This window comes from Pongo pygmaeus, chromosome 13, assembly GCF_028885625.2.
Source record: "Pongo pygmaeus isolate AG05252 chromosome 13, NHGRI_mPonPyg2-v2.0_pri, whole genome shotgun sequence".
NCBI lineage: Eukaryota > Metazoa > Chordata > Mammalia > Primates > Hominidae > Pongo > Pongo pygmaeus.
In genome coordinates, this window is record NC_072386.2 from 103,269,378 (window position 1) to 103,285,009 (window position 15,632).

At 39.7% G+C, this 15,632-nt stretch overlaps 1 protein-coding gene across 2 annotated transcripts in view; it reads left to right on the forward strand.

Moving 5' to 3' along the window:
• SNX30 (sorting nexin family member 30) overlaps positions 1-15,632 on the forward strand; it is a 118,581-nt gene that overhangs the window by 58,996 nt on the left and 43,953 nt on the right. For both annotated transcript variants that reach the window (XM_063649803.1, XM_054500883.2), the window contains exon 3: positions 2,828-2,938. In XM_063649803.1, coding sequence (XP_063505873.1) covers positions 2,828-2,938 — 111 coding nt within the window. The remainder of the gene's footprint in view (positions 1-2,827; positions 2,939-15,632) is intronic.

Below are 15,632 nucleotides of genomic sequence, written 5' to 3' on the forward strand. Positions count from 1 at the left end.
CAAAAGTATTGTTTATTGATGGAAAAATTGGAAACAAATGGGGATTTGGCTTAATTATCGTGTAACCATTCTGTGGAATACTATATATGTGTTAAAAATGACTATGTACATCTGAACTTACTGCTGTAGAAAGATGTCCAAGATGTGCTAAAAGAGATACAGACAATGAGTAAATGAATGAATATGCCTAGAAAAAATATGGAAACATATAAACCATGTTAATTGTGTTTTTCTCTATTTAGAGGGATTATGGCTGATCTTTTATTTTCTATTTATTTTTCTTGAAGTTTTAAAATAAGTATATAACCTGAATAAATAGAAGAAAAAAAAAGCCTGTTCCCCAAAAGTGAAATTGGTTGTGGCAAAAATAAAACATGTGTTCTATTGTGCTGTCTTTTGTAGTTACCAAAAATGATTTCAAATTAGAGTAGAAATATTACATAAACTGTAATTTATGAAATGGATCTGAAAAACATGAGAGAAATGATCAGTTAATCGTGTAACTTTTTTTTTTTTTTGAGACAGAGTCTCTTGCTCTATTGCCCAGGCTGGAGTGCAATGGTGCAATCTTGACTCACTGCAACCTCCACCTCTGGGGTTCAAGCAATTCTTGTGCCTCAGCCTCCTGAGTAGCTGGGATTACAGGCATCCGCCACCACAACTGGCTAATTTTTGTATTTTTAATAGAGATGGGGTTTCACCATGTTGGCCAGGCTGATCTTGAACTCCCGACCCCAAATGATCAGCCCGCCTCGGCCTCCCAAAGTGCTGGGATTACAGGCGTGAGCCACTGCGCCCGGCCAATAATCGTGTAACATTTAAGAAGGCAAAAAGTAGAGCCTTCCATCAGTTTGGTTTACAATGAAAATGAGTTGCTTTAATTTGTCATCTTTCAAAATATGCCTTTCATTAGCCCATAATGATTGGCAAGTTCTCACATGGAGCCTGTGGGCGGGGGGAGATGGGAGGTCTTGAACTTCCCTTCCAACTCTGCTTTTGTTTTTTTGAGACAAGGTCTCACTCTGTCGCCCAGGCTGAAGTGCAGTGGCACAGTCAGCTCACTGCAGTTGTCTCAACCTCCTGGGCTCAGACGATCCTCCTGCCTCAGCCTCTGAGTAGTAGGAACTGCAAGTATGCACTACCACACCTGGCTAATTTAAAACTTTTTTTTGCAGAGATGGGGTCTCGCTATGTTGCCCAGGCTGGTCTCAAACTCTAGGGCTCAAGCTGATCCTTCCTTCTTGGCCTCTTAAAGGGCTGGGATTACAGGCATGAGCCACCACGCCCTGCCCTAACTCTCTTCTTACTGTTGAACCTAGGGCTCAAGGAGGCTTAATGACATGTTAGGGATCTGGTAGGGATGCAAGAACTGCATAGGCGCAGAGTCCTTCCCGCTCCGCCTGTGTGGGTGGTGTGGAGATGGGAGTATCAGGCCACTTGTTCCCAATATTTCTGTCAACAATGACTTGCTCTCTGGATTTAAGTGTTGTCTTTTTTTTCTCTCTCCAATCCTACAATGCTAGTTCCTTTGGGAAAATCGTCTGATAAGTCACAAATACCTACATTGAGTGAATTTCCCCACATCTTCACCCTTGCAAACACAGGGGAAGGTCATGTTTCATAGGCATATGCTGGTGTGTGGGACTCGAAGAGGGGAAACAATGCAGTTAGTTGGGGGTCAGTCCAAGAACGAGTCCTTGAACTTCACCATTTTGCTAAGACTGTGAACACAGGTTTTGGGGAGGATGAAATCATAATTTTTGATGCTAGAGCTGTTCACAGCTTTTTCTTTGATGAATGACTCTCGTTCATGTGCTTAAAGATTTTCTTGGTGCTGTGAATTAAAACAGACTTTTGGCTTGAAAGAGTAAATTTATGAGATGTAGCTTGACCCATTTTTATCTTGTACTTTAACTTCTGAGAACCATGACAGTCATATAGTGTATATCCTCATAGGGAAAAATGGCTTATGTGAGACACGGTTTAATTTGTGCCAGTAAATGAGTAAAAATCTTGTTTTAGTGTAAATCAACTTAATTTTATTTGACATTGATTTTCATTATTAAAGTGCTGCAATCACATTTCAGAAAACTTTAAAAATTGAGAAAAAGGGATGAGATTATTAATATTTTTCTGTAATGCAATGACATTTTTGTATTATCTCTAGATTTTTTCTTATCCATCTAAAATATAACAGTTCCAGGGTTGTGGTTCTGGCAGAATGTGGAAGATTAAGCAAAACCTTTTCTATTTTCATCTAATCTGCCCCTGAAATGAGCAGTGATCTATTTATTATCTTTACTTTTTGTTTATTTTCTCTTTGGCAAAACTTGTCAGCATATTTAGCAGAAGGTGGAGACAATTTCTTTTCACAGATTTGGATTTAGTAGCAATATCCTAAGTGGATTTTTTCTGCTAAAAGAAATTGTTAGAGTTAAGCTTGGAGGAAATGAATCAAATGTTTCTAAACAATTCTGGGGGATAGTTGAATTCTATTTCCTGAGGGTAGGGAAAAAAAACAAAACAAAACTGGCTTTTTTTTTTTTTTTTTGAGACGGAGTCTCGCTCTGTCACCCAGGCTGGAGTGCAGTGGCGCAATCTCGGAAAACTGGCATTTTTATTCCAGCTCCTTGAATTTTTAACTGGGCTCAGTGTCCCAGACTGGTCTATTTTGTGTTGGTAAACTCTGCCATTTGGCTGGTGTGTTTGGTGGAAGGAAAATGTGATCTTGCCTAGTTTGGTTATTCTAAGAGACCTTTTTTCCTTCCCTTCAGCCAAGATATGCTGTTCCCTTATGCTTATTTTTTTTCCATTCTCTTCTTTGCAGAGTACTCGGGTGGAGTTTGACCTGCCAGAATATTCTGTTCGTCGAAGATACCAGGATTTTGACTGGTTGAGGAGCAAACTGGAAGAATCCCAGCCCACTCATCTCATTCCCGTAGGTAGTAAGTCACTACAGCTTGTTTCTCACTTGTGCTGTGTTGTCTTTCCTGAAGGGGTTCACTCAACTCTCTTCCCTTAAGATATACAGACTCACCTAGCAAACGTATGTAAAACATGTTAACGGACACTGTATATAATACTTCACCTATTAGGTTTTAGTTTCTGATTTGCTATATAGAAAGCCAGTTTTGCGGCTGGCTGGGCTTTCTTTAGCCACAGAGGCAGAAATCTAGCACAGAATCCATTGCCATAGTTTTTCATTTAAAAAAACAAGAAACCACCTAACACTGTTTATTGAAGCAACGTGACATTTATCTACTCCAGTGCTTCCATCTGCACAGTTTTTAAAAAACAGAACCGGAGCAAAATGAATTTAAATCTTTTTTTTTTTTTTTTTTTTTTTTTTTGAGACAGAGTCGCACTCTCTTGCCCAGGCAGGTGCGCAGTGGCATGATCTCAGCTCACTGCAACCTCCACCTCCCAGGTTCAAGTGGATCACCTGCCCCAGCCTTCTGGGTAGCTGGGATTACAGGCACATGCCACCACGCCCAGCTAGTTTTTGTATTTTTAGTAGAGATGGAGTTTTGCCATGTTGGCCAGGCTGGTCTCGAACTCCTGATCTCAGGTGATCCACTGACCTCGGCCTCCCAAAGTGCTGGGATTACAGGTGTGAGCCACCGCGCCTGGCCTCAACATTTATATTGAGTACTTTTCTGACTACTTTTGTTAAAAGTAGAAATAATAACGATTTGGACACCAGATGTTTCTTTGGGCCTTGGGGGCTTTAGAGCAGTTTGAGTCATAAAACTCCTCAGAGGGGCTGATTTATCTTTCAGCAAAGACCTTTGTTGAATGATAACTTCCTAGCACTACTAACTTTCTGTTACCACCACATCTCTCAGCCTTTTTCCCCCCATGGTTGGAAGAGGCTGTGTATATTGTGAATGCACTGGCAGTTTTCTCGGTTTTCAGGGTGAAAAGAGCCACGTTGCTAGTACTGTGATAGGAACGATGGCTCTCACCTGGGACTCAGTTCTTTCTCAGGGTATCTCCTTTTTCCCCACATACCCTTTCTGTTCTCCCAGCCTGAAGTTTTGCTTTTTCTGTCTTCTAACCACTTAAAAACATGCCTGAAGAGGAAACAGTAGTTTTTAAACAGTTGGGAATATTCCTTAAAATAGAATCTTAAGGTGGCAAAATAGGCAGTGAATAATTTTTTTAAAATAAACTGCATTTTAGAACATTATCAGAATTACAGAATTATTGTGAAGGTAGTAGAGAGAATTCTCAAGCCTCACATCCGGTATTAACATTTTATATTAGTGTGGCACATTTGTCACAATGAACCAGTCGTTATGAAATAAACACGATTATTAACTAAAAGTCTTTTATTCCAAGTTCCTTTTTATTTTTCTTTCTTTCTTTTTTGTTTTTTTGAGATGAAGTTTACTTCTGTCACCCAGGCTGGAGTGCAGTGGCATGATCTCAGCTCACTGCAATCTCCGCCTCCAGGGTTCAAGCGATTCTTCTGCCTCAGCCTCCTGAGTAGCTGGCATTACAGGTGCACACCACCACACCCAGCTAATTTTTGTATTTTTAGTAGAGATGAGATTTCAGCATGTTGGCCAGGCTGGTCTCAAACTCTTGATCTCAGGTGATCCTCCCACCTTGGCCTCCCAAAGTGCTGGGATTACAGGCGTGAGCCACCACGCCCGGCCCAAGTTCCTTTTTTCTGTTCCAGGATCCTACCCAGGATCCCACATTTTATTTAGCAGTCATGTCTCCTTAGGCTCTTCTTGGTTGTAACAGTTTCTCAGGCTTTCCCTTTTTTGGATGACCATGACTGTTTTGAGGAGTACTAGTCAGGAATTTTGTAGACTTGTCCCTCAGTTGACATTTGTCTGATGGCTTTCCCGATCGGGGTAATGTGTTTGGGGAAGAAACCACAGAGGCGAGCTGCCACCCTCGTCACCTCCTGTCCAGGGCATGTGCTGTCAACAGTGTGCCTCACCATTGATGTGAACCTCCATCGCCTGACTTGAGGTAGTGCTGGTCAGCTTTCTTCACTGTACAATTACTCTTTCTCCCTGCCTTTCTGTACTGTACTCTTTGGAAGAAAGTCACTGTTTATTTATAGCCCACAGCATGCATCAGGGAGCTGCCCTCCTGGCAGCTGGTGCCTGTGAGGTTGATACTGGAAGCTCAAAGGTAAGACAGTGACACCTGCTGGTGAAACATAGTGTCTACTCTTCCATAGACACGAGAAGAGAATGGAAGAGTTTCCAGAATGCCCAAGGTGGATCCAGAATATCTTTAAATATGGTTTCTGATGGTCTGGATAGAAGCAGTTAGTAGGAAGCTACTTTAGAAACAAGCAGAAACTTAATTTTTTTTTCATAAATTCTTGGTACTCACATATCTGGAGTGGAGAGGGATTTAATATGGGAGAGCCTCTCTGATTTAAGTATGAAAGTCAAACTAGAAACCAACTTCCCTCATCCGTTACAAAAAATTTTATAGTAGCTTTGCTAGGAGGTGTCTGTCTGTTATTTAAGCATCATCTTCTGGAGGAAGAGAGGGTGGGATGAGAAGATTATAAGGAAGACAAAGGACCCCTGCCTTGGGGAACTTATTATCAGTTGGAGACCCAGTAAACATGCAGAAATGTTCATTTCCCTTTTTAAAAAAGGATTTATTGAGATTTAATTTATATAACATATAATTCACCCATTTAAAATGTACAGTTCAAAGGCTTTTAGTATATTCATAAAATTGGACAACCATCAGCATTACCCATTTTCAAATCTTTTTATCATCCCAAAAAGAAACCTCCCATCCCTTAAGCTGTCACTTACAAACACTGTGTATCCCCCAGCCCCCGGCAACCATTCATGTACTTTCTACAGAGTTGCTTATTCTGGACATTACATGTAAGTGAAATGATACACAACGTGATTTTTTTGTTACTGGGTTTTTTCACTTAGCATATTTTCAAGGTTCATCCATGTAGTAGCATATATTAATATTTAATTCATTTTTATTGCCATATAATATTCCAGTTTATGGATAATACCACATTTTGTCTATTCACCCTTGATGGACGTTTTGGTTGTTTCACCTTTTGGCTATTATGAGTAATGCTGCTGTGAACATTCATGTACAAGTTTTTCTGTGTACATGTTCCCATTTTTGGGGGGGTGTATTCTTAGGAGTGTAATCGTTGAATCATACATAACTCTATAATTGGCCTTTTGAGGAACTGCCAGACTGTTTTCAAAAGCGATGACATCAACTTACATTTCCACATGCGATGTATAGGAGTTTCTCCACATCTCCATCAATGCTGTTACTGTCTGTCTTTTGGATTGTAGCCATCCTACTGGATGTGCAGTGCTATCTCATTGTGTTTTTAATTTGTATTTCCCTAATGGTGTTGAGCATCTTTTCATGTGCTTTTGGGCATTTGCATATCTTCCTTGGAGAAATATCAATTAAGATCCATTGCCCATTTAAAAATTGGGGTGCCTTTTCATCCTTAAATTTTCATAGTTGTTTTTTAAAATTTATATATATGTATATATATATGTGTGTGTATATATATGTGTATATATGTGTGTGTGTATATGTGTGTGTGTATGTGTGTATATATATATATATATGTATATGTGCATGTGTATATGTGTGTATATATATAATTTGTTTTTTGAGGCAGAGTCTCGCTCTGTCGCCCAGGCTGGAGTGCAGTGGCACGATCTCGGCTCACTGCAAGCTCCGCCTCCCGGGTTCACACCATTCTGCTGCCTCAGCCTCCCTAGTAGCTGGGACTACAGGCGCCCGCCACCACGCCCGGCTAATTTTTTGTATTTTTAGTAGAGACAGGGTTTCACCATGTTAGCCAGGATGGTCTCCATCTCCTGACCTCGTGTTCCACCTGCCTTGGCTTCCCAAAGTGCTGGGATTACAGGTGTGAGCCACTGCGCCTGGCCCCATTATATATATAAAATTTTAAGAGGCAGGATGTTGTTTTGTCACCCAGGCTGGAGTGCAGTGGTATGATCACAGCTCACTGCAGCCTCGACCTCCCAGGATCAAGCGGTTCTCCCACCTCAGCCTCCGCAGGTATGTGCCACCATGCCTGGCTGATTTTTAAATTTTTTTCGTAGAGACAAGGTGTCACTGTGTTGCTGAGGCTGGTCTTGAACTCTTGGGCTCAAGTGATCTTCCCACCTCAGCCTCTCGAATAGCTGGGACTACAGGCACCCTATGCCATCATGTCTGGCTAATTCTTTTTTTGGTAGAGACAGAGTCTTGCTATGTTGCCCAGGCTGGTCTCAAACTCCTGGCCTCAAGGGATCCTCCTGCCTTTGCCTTCTAAAGTGCTGGGATTACAGGCGTGAGCCGCCGCGCCTGGCCAGGAGTAACCATATGTTCTTAAAATGCCGTCTTGGAACCAGAAGTATGCTGGGTGTATGTTTGTCATCTCATAACAGCAGTTCACTGTGTTTTTCTTCATTATGTAATAGTTGGAGCTGCCAGAAAGTCTTCATTATGACTTTTTTCCTCTGTTTTTTTTTAAAGCTTTTTTGAGATATAATTGATATACAGAATAGCCTTGCACATATTTAATGCATACAATTCGATAGGCTTGTATATACCCCTGATACCATCACCATAATCAAAGTAATAAACAGATCCATCACCTTCACAAGTTTTCTTGTCTCCCTTTGCTGTTTTTTTTTTAATAAGAACCTGTAACATAAGATGTACATAACGTGTAACATGAACATGTAACGTAAGATCTCTCCTCTTATCACATTTTACAGCATGCAACACCATACAGTCATTCCCCCTTATTTGTGGTTTTGCTTTCCATGGTTTCAGTTACCTGTAGACCAAAAATATGACATGGAAAATTCCAAAAATAAACAGTTCATAAGTTTTACATTGTTTGCTGTTCTGAATAGTGTGATGAAATCTCATGCAGTCCCACCTAGGACATAAATTATCTTTGTCCAGTGTATCCACACTGTAGACACTGCCCACCTGTGAGTCCCTTAGCCCTCTTGGTCATCAGGCTGGAGATCACAAGAAGAAGAGTGAGTACAGTACCATAAGATGTTTTGAGAGAGAAAGAGAAAGGCCATATCCCCATAACACTTATTACAGAATATTATTATAATTGTTCTGTTTTATTATTGTGAATCTCTTACCGTGCCTGATTTGCAAACTAAATTTTACTATAGGTATGTATAGGAAAAAAATATATGGGTATGTATATACAGGTGGGAAGTTCACTTGAGCCCAAGAGTTCAAGACCAGCCTGGGCAACACAGTGACACCTTGTCTCTAAATTTTATTATAGGTATGTATATATAGGAAAAACATAGTATATACAGAGTTCAGTACCATCCATGGCTTCAGGCATCTGCTGGGGGTCTTGGAATGTATCCCCCTAGGATAAGGGAGGATGACTGTATTGTTAACTATAGGTACCACTTTGTACAGCAGATATCTGGAACTTATTTATATTTTATAACACTAGCTTTATATCCATTGAACAACTCCCCATTTCCCGCTCTCCGTACCCCCTGGCAACCACCATTCTATTTTCTGCTTCCGTATTTGTTCAGTGGGCTTGGCACTTCTTCATTTCCTGGAGCACTAGTTACACAGCAGAGCAATTTCATGATTAGATGGGTGCACATATTAGATTTAGAAGATGAAGCAGATACATTTAATAAACACTTGAGTGTTTAATTTTCACTTGGAAATTTAACGTTCACCTCAGATTTAAGGAAGAAAGCTTTCTGGAAGGATACATTTGTGTTATGTACCAAGTTTTCTTTTGAGTAGTAGTAAACTCATAGGAATTAATGAGAATAAATTTGTAATGCAACAATTGTTTTTTTAATATGAAATAATAAAAACTCCATTTCTAGTTGGTTCCTTCTTTTTTGTACTGTTAAAAATATACCTGTGTTTAGCTTACTCAATGGATAAGTTAATAAGTATTGAAACATTGGTTCAACTTCCTAATGCTTTGCATTAAACTGGGCTTGGTGATTATTGTTTTTAATCTCTGTGCTTCGTGACAAGCTTTTAATCTCTATGCTCCTTTATTTATTTGGTAGTAATTTTTGCCTAGAAGCAATATTTTCTATTAGTCTGACAAGGGTAGGAGAAATAGGCCTCTGCTATGTAAATATTTAATGTGCACTAAATATCTGTTGAATTGCTTAGAAGAAGCAAGTCAATTGCTGACGAGGAAGTTGGACATTTCAGGATTCAGCAATTGAAAGATTTGTCTAGATTTCCTACCCAGAAATAACAGCCTTCCATTGACAGTCTATAAGAAATATGCTATTTTTTCAGATTATGAAACAGCTTTATAAACTAATATGGAATATAAATGAAAGTGCTTTACTAAAGTACTAAGTACTATCTAATTTCAGTATTTCAAGATTAAACCCTGAAATATTTAATGCATTATTGTAATACTTTGCAAATAGGATTTTTTTTGCGGGATCCAACATATATATGTGTATATTCAGTTTTTAAAAGTGTTTTCATTGTAGAAAATATTAACCATATTGAAGAGATTCGGTATGACGAGTCCCCTTGAAACTCCATCACTCAGTTTCAACATTTATCAGCTCATGGCCAATCTTGTTTCATCGCTGTCCACTCCCTCACCCCTACATCCAGGTGTTTTTTATTTTAAGTGCCTTAAACAACAGAAATTTATTCTCTTACAGCTCTGGAGGTCAAAAGTCCAAAATCAGTTTTAGTGAGCTAATATCAAGATATAGGCTAGGGCTGCATTCCACCAGAAGGCTCTAGGGGAGAATTTGTTTGCCTACCTTTTCTAGCTCTTGGGGCCGTCTGCATTCCTTGGCTCATGGCCTCTTTATCTTCAAAGCCAGCAGCATATCTGTTGTCATCTCTGCTTCCACCATCACATCTCCTTTTCTTAAAAAATGGAAGTAAAATCCATGTTACATATCACCATTTTAACCATTTTGAAGTGTCCAATTCAGTGACTTTTAGTACATTCACAATGTTGTATGACCATCACCACTATTTAATTCAGAACATTTTCATTACCCCCAAAAGAAACTTTGTACCCATTAAGGAACCACTCCCCTCCTTTTCCCAGCCTGGCTATAATGAAGAATGCTGCTATCAACACTGGTGGTTGTATAAGATTTTGTTTGAGCACTTATTTTCAGTTACCTTGGCTATACAACAAGAAGTGGAATTGCTGGAGCATATAGTAATTCTGTGTTTAATTTTTTGAGGAATTGTTCAAACTGTTTTCCACAATGGCTTACAATTTTATATCCGCACTAGAAATGTATGAGGGCCCAATTTCTCCACATATTTGCCAACATTTGCTATTTTACTTTAAAAATTCTAGTGGGTGTGAAGAAGTAGATCCCAAATGACTTGTTTTTTTGAGACAGGATCTCACTCTGTCACCCAGGCTGGAGTGCAGTGGCATGACCATAGCTTACTGCAGCCTCCAACTCCTGGGCTCAAGCAGTCCTCCCACCTCAGCCTCCACAGTAGCTGGGACTTCAGGCATGCACCACCATGCCCAGCTAATTTTTTATTTTTTGTAGAGATGCGGTCTTGCTATGTTGCCCAAGCTGGTCTGGAGCTCCTAGCCTCAAGCAATCCTCCCAGCTTGAACTCCCAAAATGCTAGGATTATGGACATGAGCCACTGTGCCTGCTTCCCCCAATCGATTTTTTAAGACATTTTGGCCTAAACGTTATATAGATGTTCTACCTGTAAGTCCACTCCCCTTTTTGCTTTTTGTTCTCAGTGCTTACAAATTAATGAAAATACTTGGCATTTGTTAGACATCTCCTGTGTGCCTGGAACTGTGTTGAGCTCTTTTCATTTACATGATGTGATTTACAGACTATAGATGGACTTGATTTCACCAGCAACCCAGATTCCTATGTGTAAACAACCCAGTCAGTAATAGAGGTGAGGCTGAGAGTAGGTGTGTCCCATAAGGAATCTTGAAATAGGAAGAAATTTCTGAAGCTACATACATTTGGATATGATAATGCTTATGACAGGAGGAAATTCTGCTTGCAGAAGGATTCTCTCTAGGGTTCCTTTAAATAGCAAGTTCCCCCGATTGATGAAACATAAGTTCAATGTGCTAAATCTGAAGAATGGACCCCTATTGTAGAATGTCATCTTTATGTTAAATGAGGCACTCCTAACCACTTACTTGTGCCTCAGGCCATCCTCTCAAGTCTTATTCAGTAGAAGTAAATGAAAGTATCATAACAGGATTCATGAAGTAAGAACAGGAAAATATCCACTGGATTTGGTAATTAGAAAGTCATTGGCACTCAATTTTAAAAGGGCCGTTTCTGCACTGGGTGGGGTAGGGCAGAGAAACCCAGCACTGAAGGCAGTATCACAGCTGGTTTTGTTTTGAGGGTTGGGGGAAGGCTGGGGGTTGAGAAATCAGTGGGATACAGTGAAGTCAAGGTAAGTGACTCCTTTCAAAAAGATTGAATGAGCCAGGAAGGACAAGGGAGAAGATATAAGGTCAAGGGGTGGTTGGATTCATATTTTTTAGGAAGAAAAACCAACCATATTTTTATAGATTCTGGGAATAGAGCTGGATGAACAGGAGATGTTGAAGATACAGGGAAGAGATTAATGACAGGTGCACCCTAATGAACAAATGGGTCAAGGACACAGATGGAATGCTTAGCTTTAGGGGAGGAGGGGTTGTTGTCCACAGGGACTAAGGAATGGAGGTGAGGGTGATGCCCAGTGGATGGGCTTCTGTGGAGGAAGCAAAATAGGAAATTTCCATCTGATACTCTTACACCTGGTTCTCACTTCAGAAAGATAGTAATCTGCTTAGCACGAAAAGCTGGGGTATGAGAATGGCTGCCTAAAGGAACGGGGGAGAGAAGAACTGACCAGAATAAAGGAATTATCCTAAAGGACAGCCATATCTCATTAAGATAACTTCTCGGTGCTTTGGACTGGGCCAGCATCGGGCTGAGTGGCCCGTCTGTCTGATCCAGCACTGCATTTCGAATATTCTACTCAAGTGTAAGCTCTGCAGGATGTCACACGTGGACGTGTTATCCTTGTGTGGCTCTGTAATTTTATTCCTGACTTTATTCCCCTCTCTTCTTTCATTTACAAACCTTTCCACTGTGCCCTTTTTGGAACTCCTGCTCTGTTATAAAGAATCCCCCAGTATTCTTAGCATCTTCTCTGAATATTCCCACCATGTCAAGGTTTAAATGAACACTGGATGTCCCTGAAGATTAGTAGTCCCCTGAAGCTGCTGCCAGTCTTACAACAAAGGCACCCAAACTTGTGTGTGTTTACCCTGTGGTGGGAATCATTCAAAGCACTTTCAACATATTAGCTAATGTAATCCTCATGACAACCCTGTGAAGTTGATGCTATTAGTTTTTACCTAGCACCAACTTCTTGAGGTACCAAGAGATGTATAGAACTTGACGGAAGGCAAACAGCTAGTAGGTGGCAAAGTCAAAAGATAAACCCAGGAAGCATGGCATCAGAATCTTTACTCTTGATAACTAAAACATACTTTCTAAAGCTCTTTCAAGTTGAGGGCACTGAATTCCCTCATACTCCAAATACTTCTTTTCCAGGGGGTGGGGTGTCGGTGTTACCAATTCCTAAATCTTTTCAAGGTTTTGTATTCTAAATCTAGGTTTACTAGGCCTACTCCAAGTGGCCTAGTATTCCACTTTTTTGGGTTGGCTAAGTCCACTAATCCTTGTTGCTATGTCTTATTTCTGGTTTGTTTTTGTCCTTCAGGGTTTATAATTTAAAAAAATCCTCTTTATTGCCATGTTATGGGGGTTTCAGGAGGTTGTGGAGTTAAATGCTTGTGTTTAATGTCCTACTTTGAACTTGAACTGCTAGGTTGGTTTAACATTAGAAAATATATTAATTTACCACTTACCGCATTAAAGGAAAAAGCATGTGATTGTCCCGATAGACCTACTTGGCCAACGTTGTCTTGGTTTATTCCCTAAAGAGGCTTGCATTTTCTAAAGAGGGTGCATCTGCATGAGTGTTCACAGCAGCATTGTTAGTAGGGCCATAAAGCTGTAAACCATTCACATGATCATGCACACGTTCACAGGCAGGAGAGTAGGTGGACAATTTGTCACACAGTCAGTTATATAGTGCATGACTATGGAACAGTAAAATTATTTTCCTATAGCTAAACATGCATCAATATGGATAAGTCGCAGAAAGACAATGTTGAATGACAAAAGCGAACTATACAGGTGTGTACTGCATAGTGACATTTCTGTCAACAGTGGATGGCATATAGATGGTGCTCCCATAAGATTATAATACTGTATTTTTACTGTACCTTTTCTACATTTAAATATGTTTAGGTACCCAAGTACTTGCCATTGTGTTACAATTGCCTACAGTAGTCAGCACAGTAACATGCTAGGAGCAATAGCCTATACCGTATCACCTCGGTGTGTAGTAGCCGCACCATCTAGGTTTGCGTAGGTGCACTCTGTGATGTTCACACAATGATGAAATCGCCTGACAATGCATTTCTCAGAGTGTATCTCTGTCATTAAGTGACACATTAACTGTAGTTTTATTTTTTATAAAGTTAAACAACAAGTTCAACAAACAGTACATTGTTTTAAAACTGAAACTTAGAGGGGAGCAACGACCAAAAAGTTGACGATTGTAATTCCCTCATGGGGGCAGGAATAAGTGGAGATCGATCAGGGATCCGCTGACAGGGAGCTTTGTCAATGGCAATGTTCTGTCTGTCAAGTTGAGTGGTAGATTAATAAGTGCTGGTACTATTATTATGCTTTATGACTTTGAGGTATATAATACGCTCTTTTATTGTGCTAAAAAGCATAGCACCATTTTATAATCTACAATTCAGTGGCATCAAATACATTCACAATGTTGTGCATCTGTCACAACCTTCTGAAAAGTTTCAGAATCACCCTGGAAGGAAACCCTGTACCCATGAAGCAGTCACATCTCATTTCCCCCAATCTCTCCAGCCCCTGGCAACCACACATCTACTGTCTGTCACTATGGGTTTGCCTATTCTGGACATTTCATATGAATGGAATCATATATATGGACTTTTGTATCTGGCTGCTTTCATTTACCATAATGTTTCCAGGGTTTTTCCATGATGTAGCATGTTTTAGTAGTTAGTTTTTATGACGAACTATTAGTCCATTGCATGGATATGCCACATTTTGTTTGCCCATTCACATGTTGATGGACATTTGGATTGCTTCTGCCTTTTGGTCATTGTAAACAAGGCTGTTATGACTATTTGTGTACAAAATTTTGTTTGGGCACCTGCTTTCAATTCTTTTTTTTTTAAAAGTTTTAAAAAATGTTTGTTTGTTTGAGATGAAGTCTCACTCTGTAACCCAGGCTGGAGTGCAGTGGTGCAATCTCCACTCACTGCAGCCTCCCCATCTTGCCAGCCTAAGCTATCCTCCCACCTCAGCCTCCTGAATAGTTGGGACTATAGGTGCAAGCCGCCATGCCCAGCTAATTGTTTTTATATTTAATATTTTTGGTAGAGACATGGTTTCACCATGTTGCCCAGGCTCATCTCGAACTCCTGAGTTGAGGCAATCCACCTGCCTTGGCCTCCCAAAGTGCTGGGATTACAGGCATAAGCCACCACGCCCAGCCTTGTTTTCAGTTCTTTTGGGCATAAATCTGTGAGTGGAATTGCTGAGTTTTATGGTCATTCTAAATTTAACTTATTGAGGAACCACCAAACTGTTTTCCACAGTGGCTGCACATTTTACATTCCCACCAGCAATGTATAAAGGTTCTGATTTCTCCACATCCTCACCAACACTTGTTTTTTTTTTTTTTTTTTTAAGATTATGGCCATCTTAGCAGGTATGAAATGGCATATCATGATGGTTTTGACTTGCATTTCCCTGATGACTACTGATGTTAAGCATCTTTTCATGTGCTTCTTAGCCATTTGGATGTCTTCTTTAGAGAAATATCTATTAGATTTAGTTGCATATTTTTTAAATGTACAATTTTAAAAATATAGCTCAAATATTTTAAAACATGTGCGTAGCAGATACTTCTTTTCCCTGTGGTAGTAATAATAAAGAAGGCTTTTTAATCAAGCAGTTGATCAAACTACTATGGAAACAGATTAAAAGCTCAACGATCCCTTGGTAGGCAGGTAGTTTTAAATTGCCCACAGTATTGACTCTAAGTCAGTATAATAGAGAAATGTATTTGAATAAGGGGAATAAAGGAAATTACGTTTTAAAGAATTTTTGAGTATAAACCTAAACCAAAAAATTGGCTTATAAAAGGTATTTTTTTTAGATACATGAATTTACCTAATTTATTCATTCACCAAGTATGAATGGGGAATGAAGTACTGGGAGCAGAATCTTAAAATACTTAAATAAGTTTTTATGTGGTTGATGCCTGCCTGCCTGCCTGCCTTCCCTCCTTCCTTCCTTCCTTCTTTCTTTTTCTTTTTCTTTTCTTTTTTCTTCTTTTCTTTTCTTCTTGCCATAACTTTTCCATCATATCACATGTACATCAAGCAATGTGAAAATTACTGTTGAATTTACTGGATAAATATCTACTTTTCTGTATTTCAGAGACTGTAA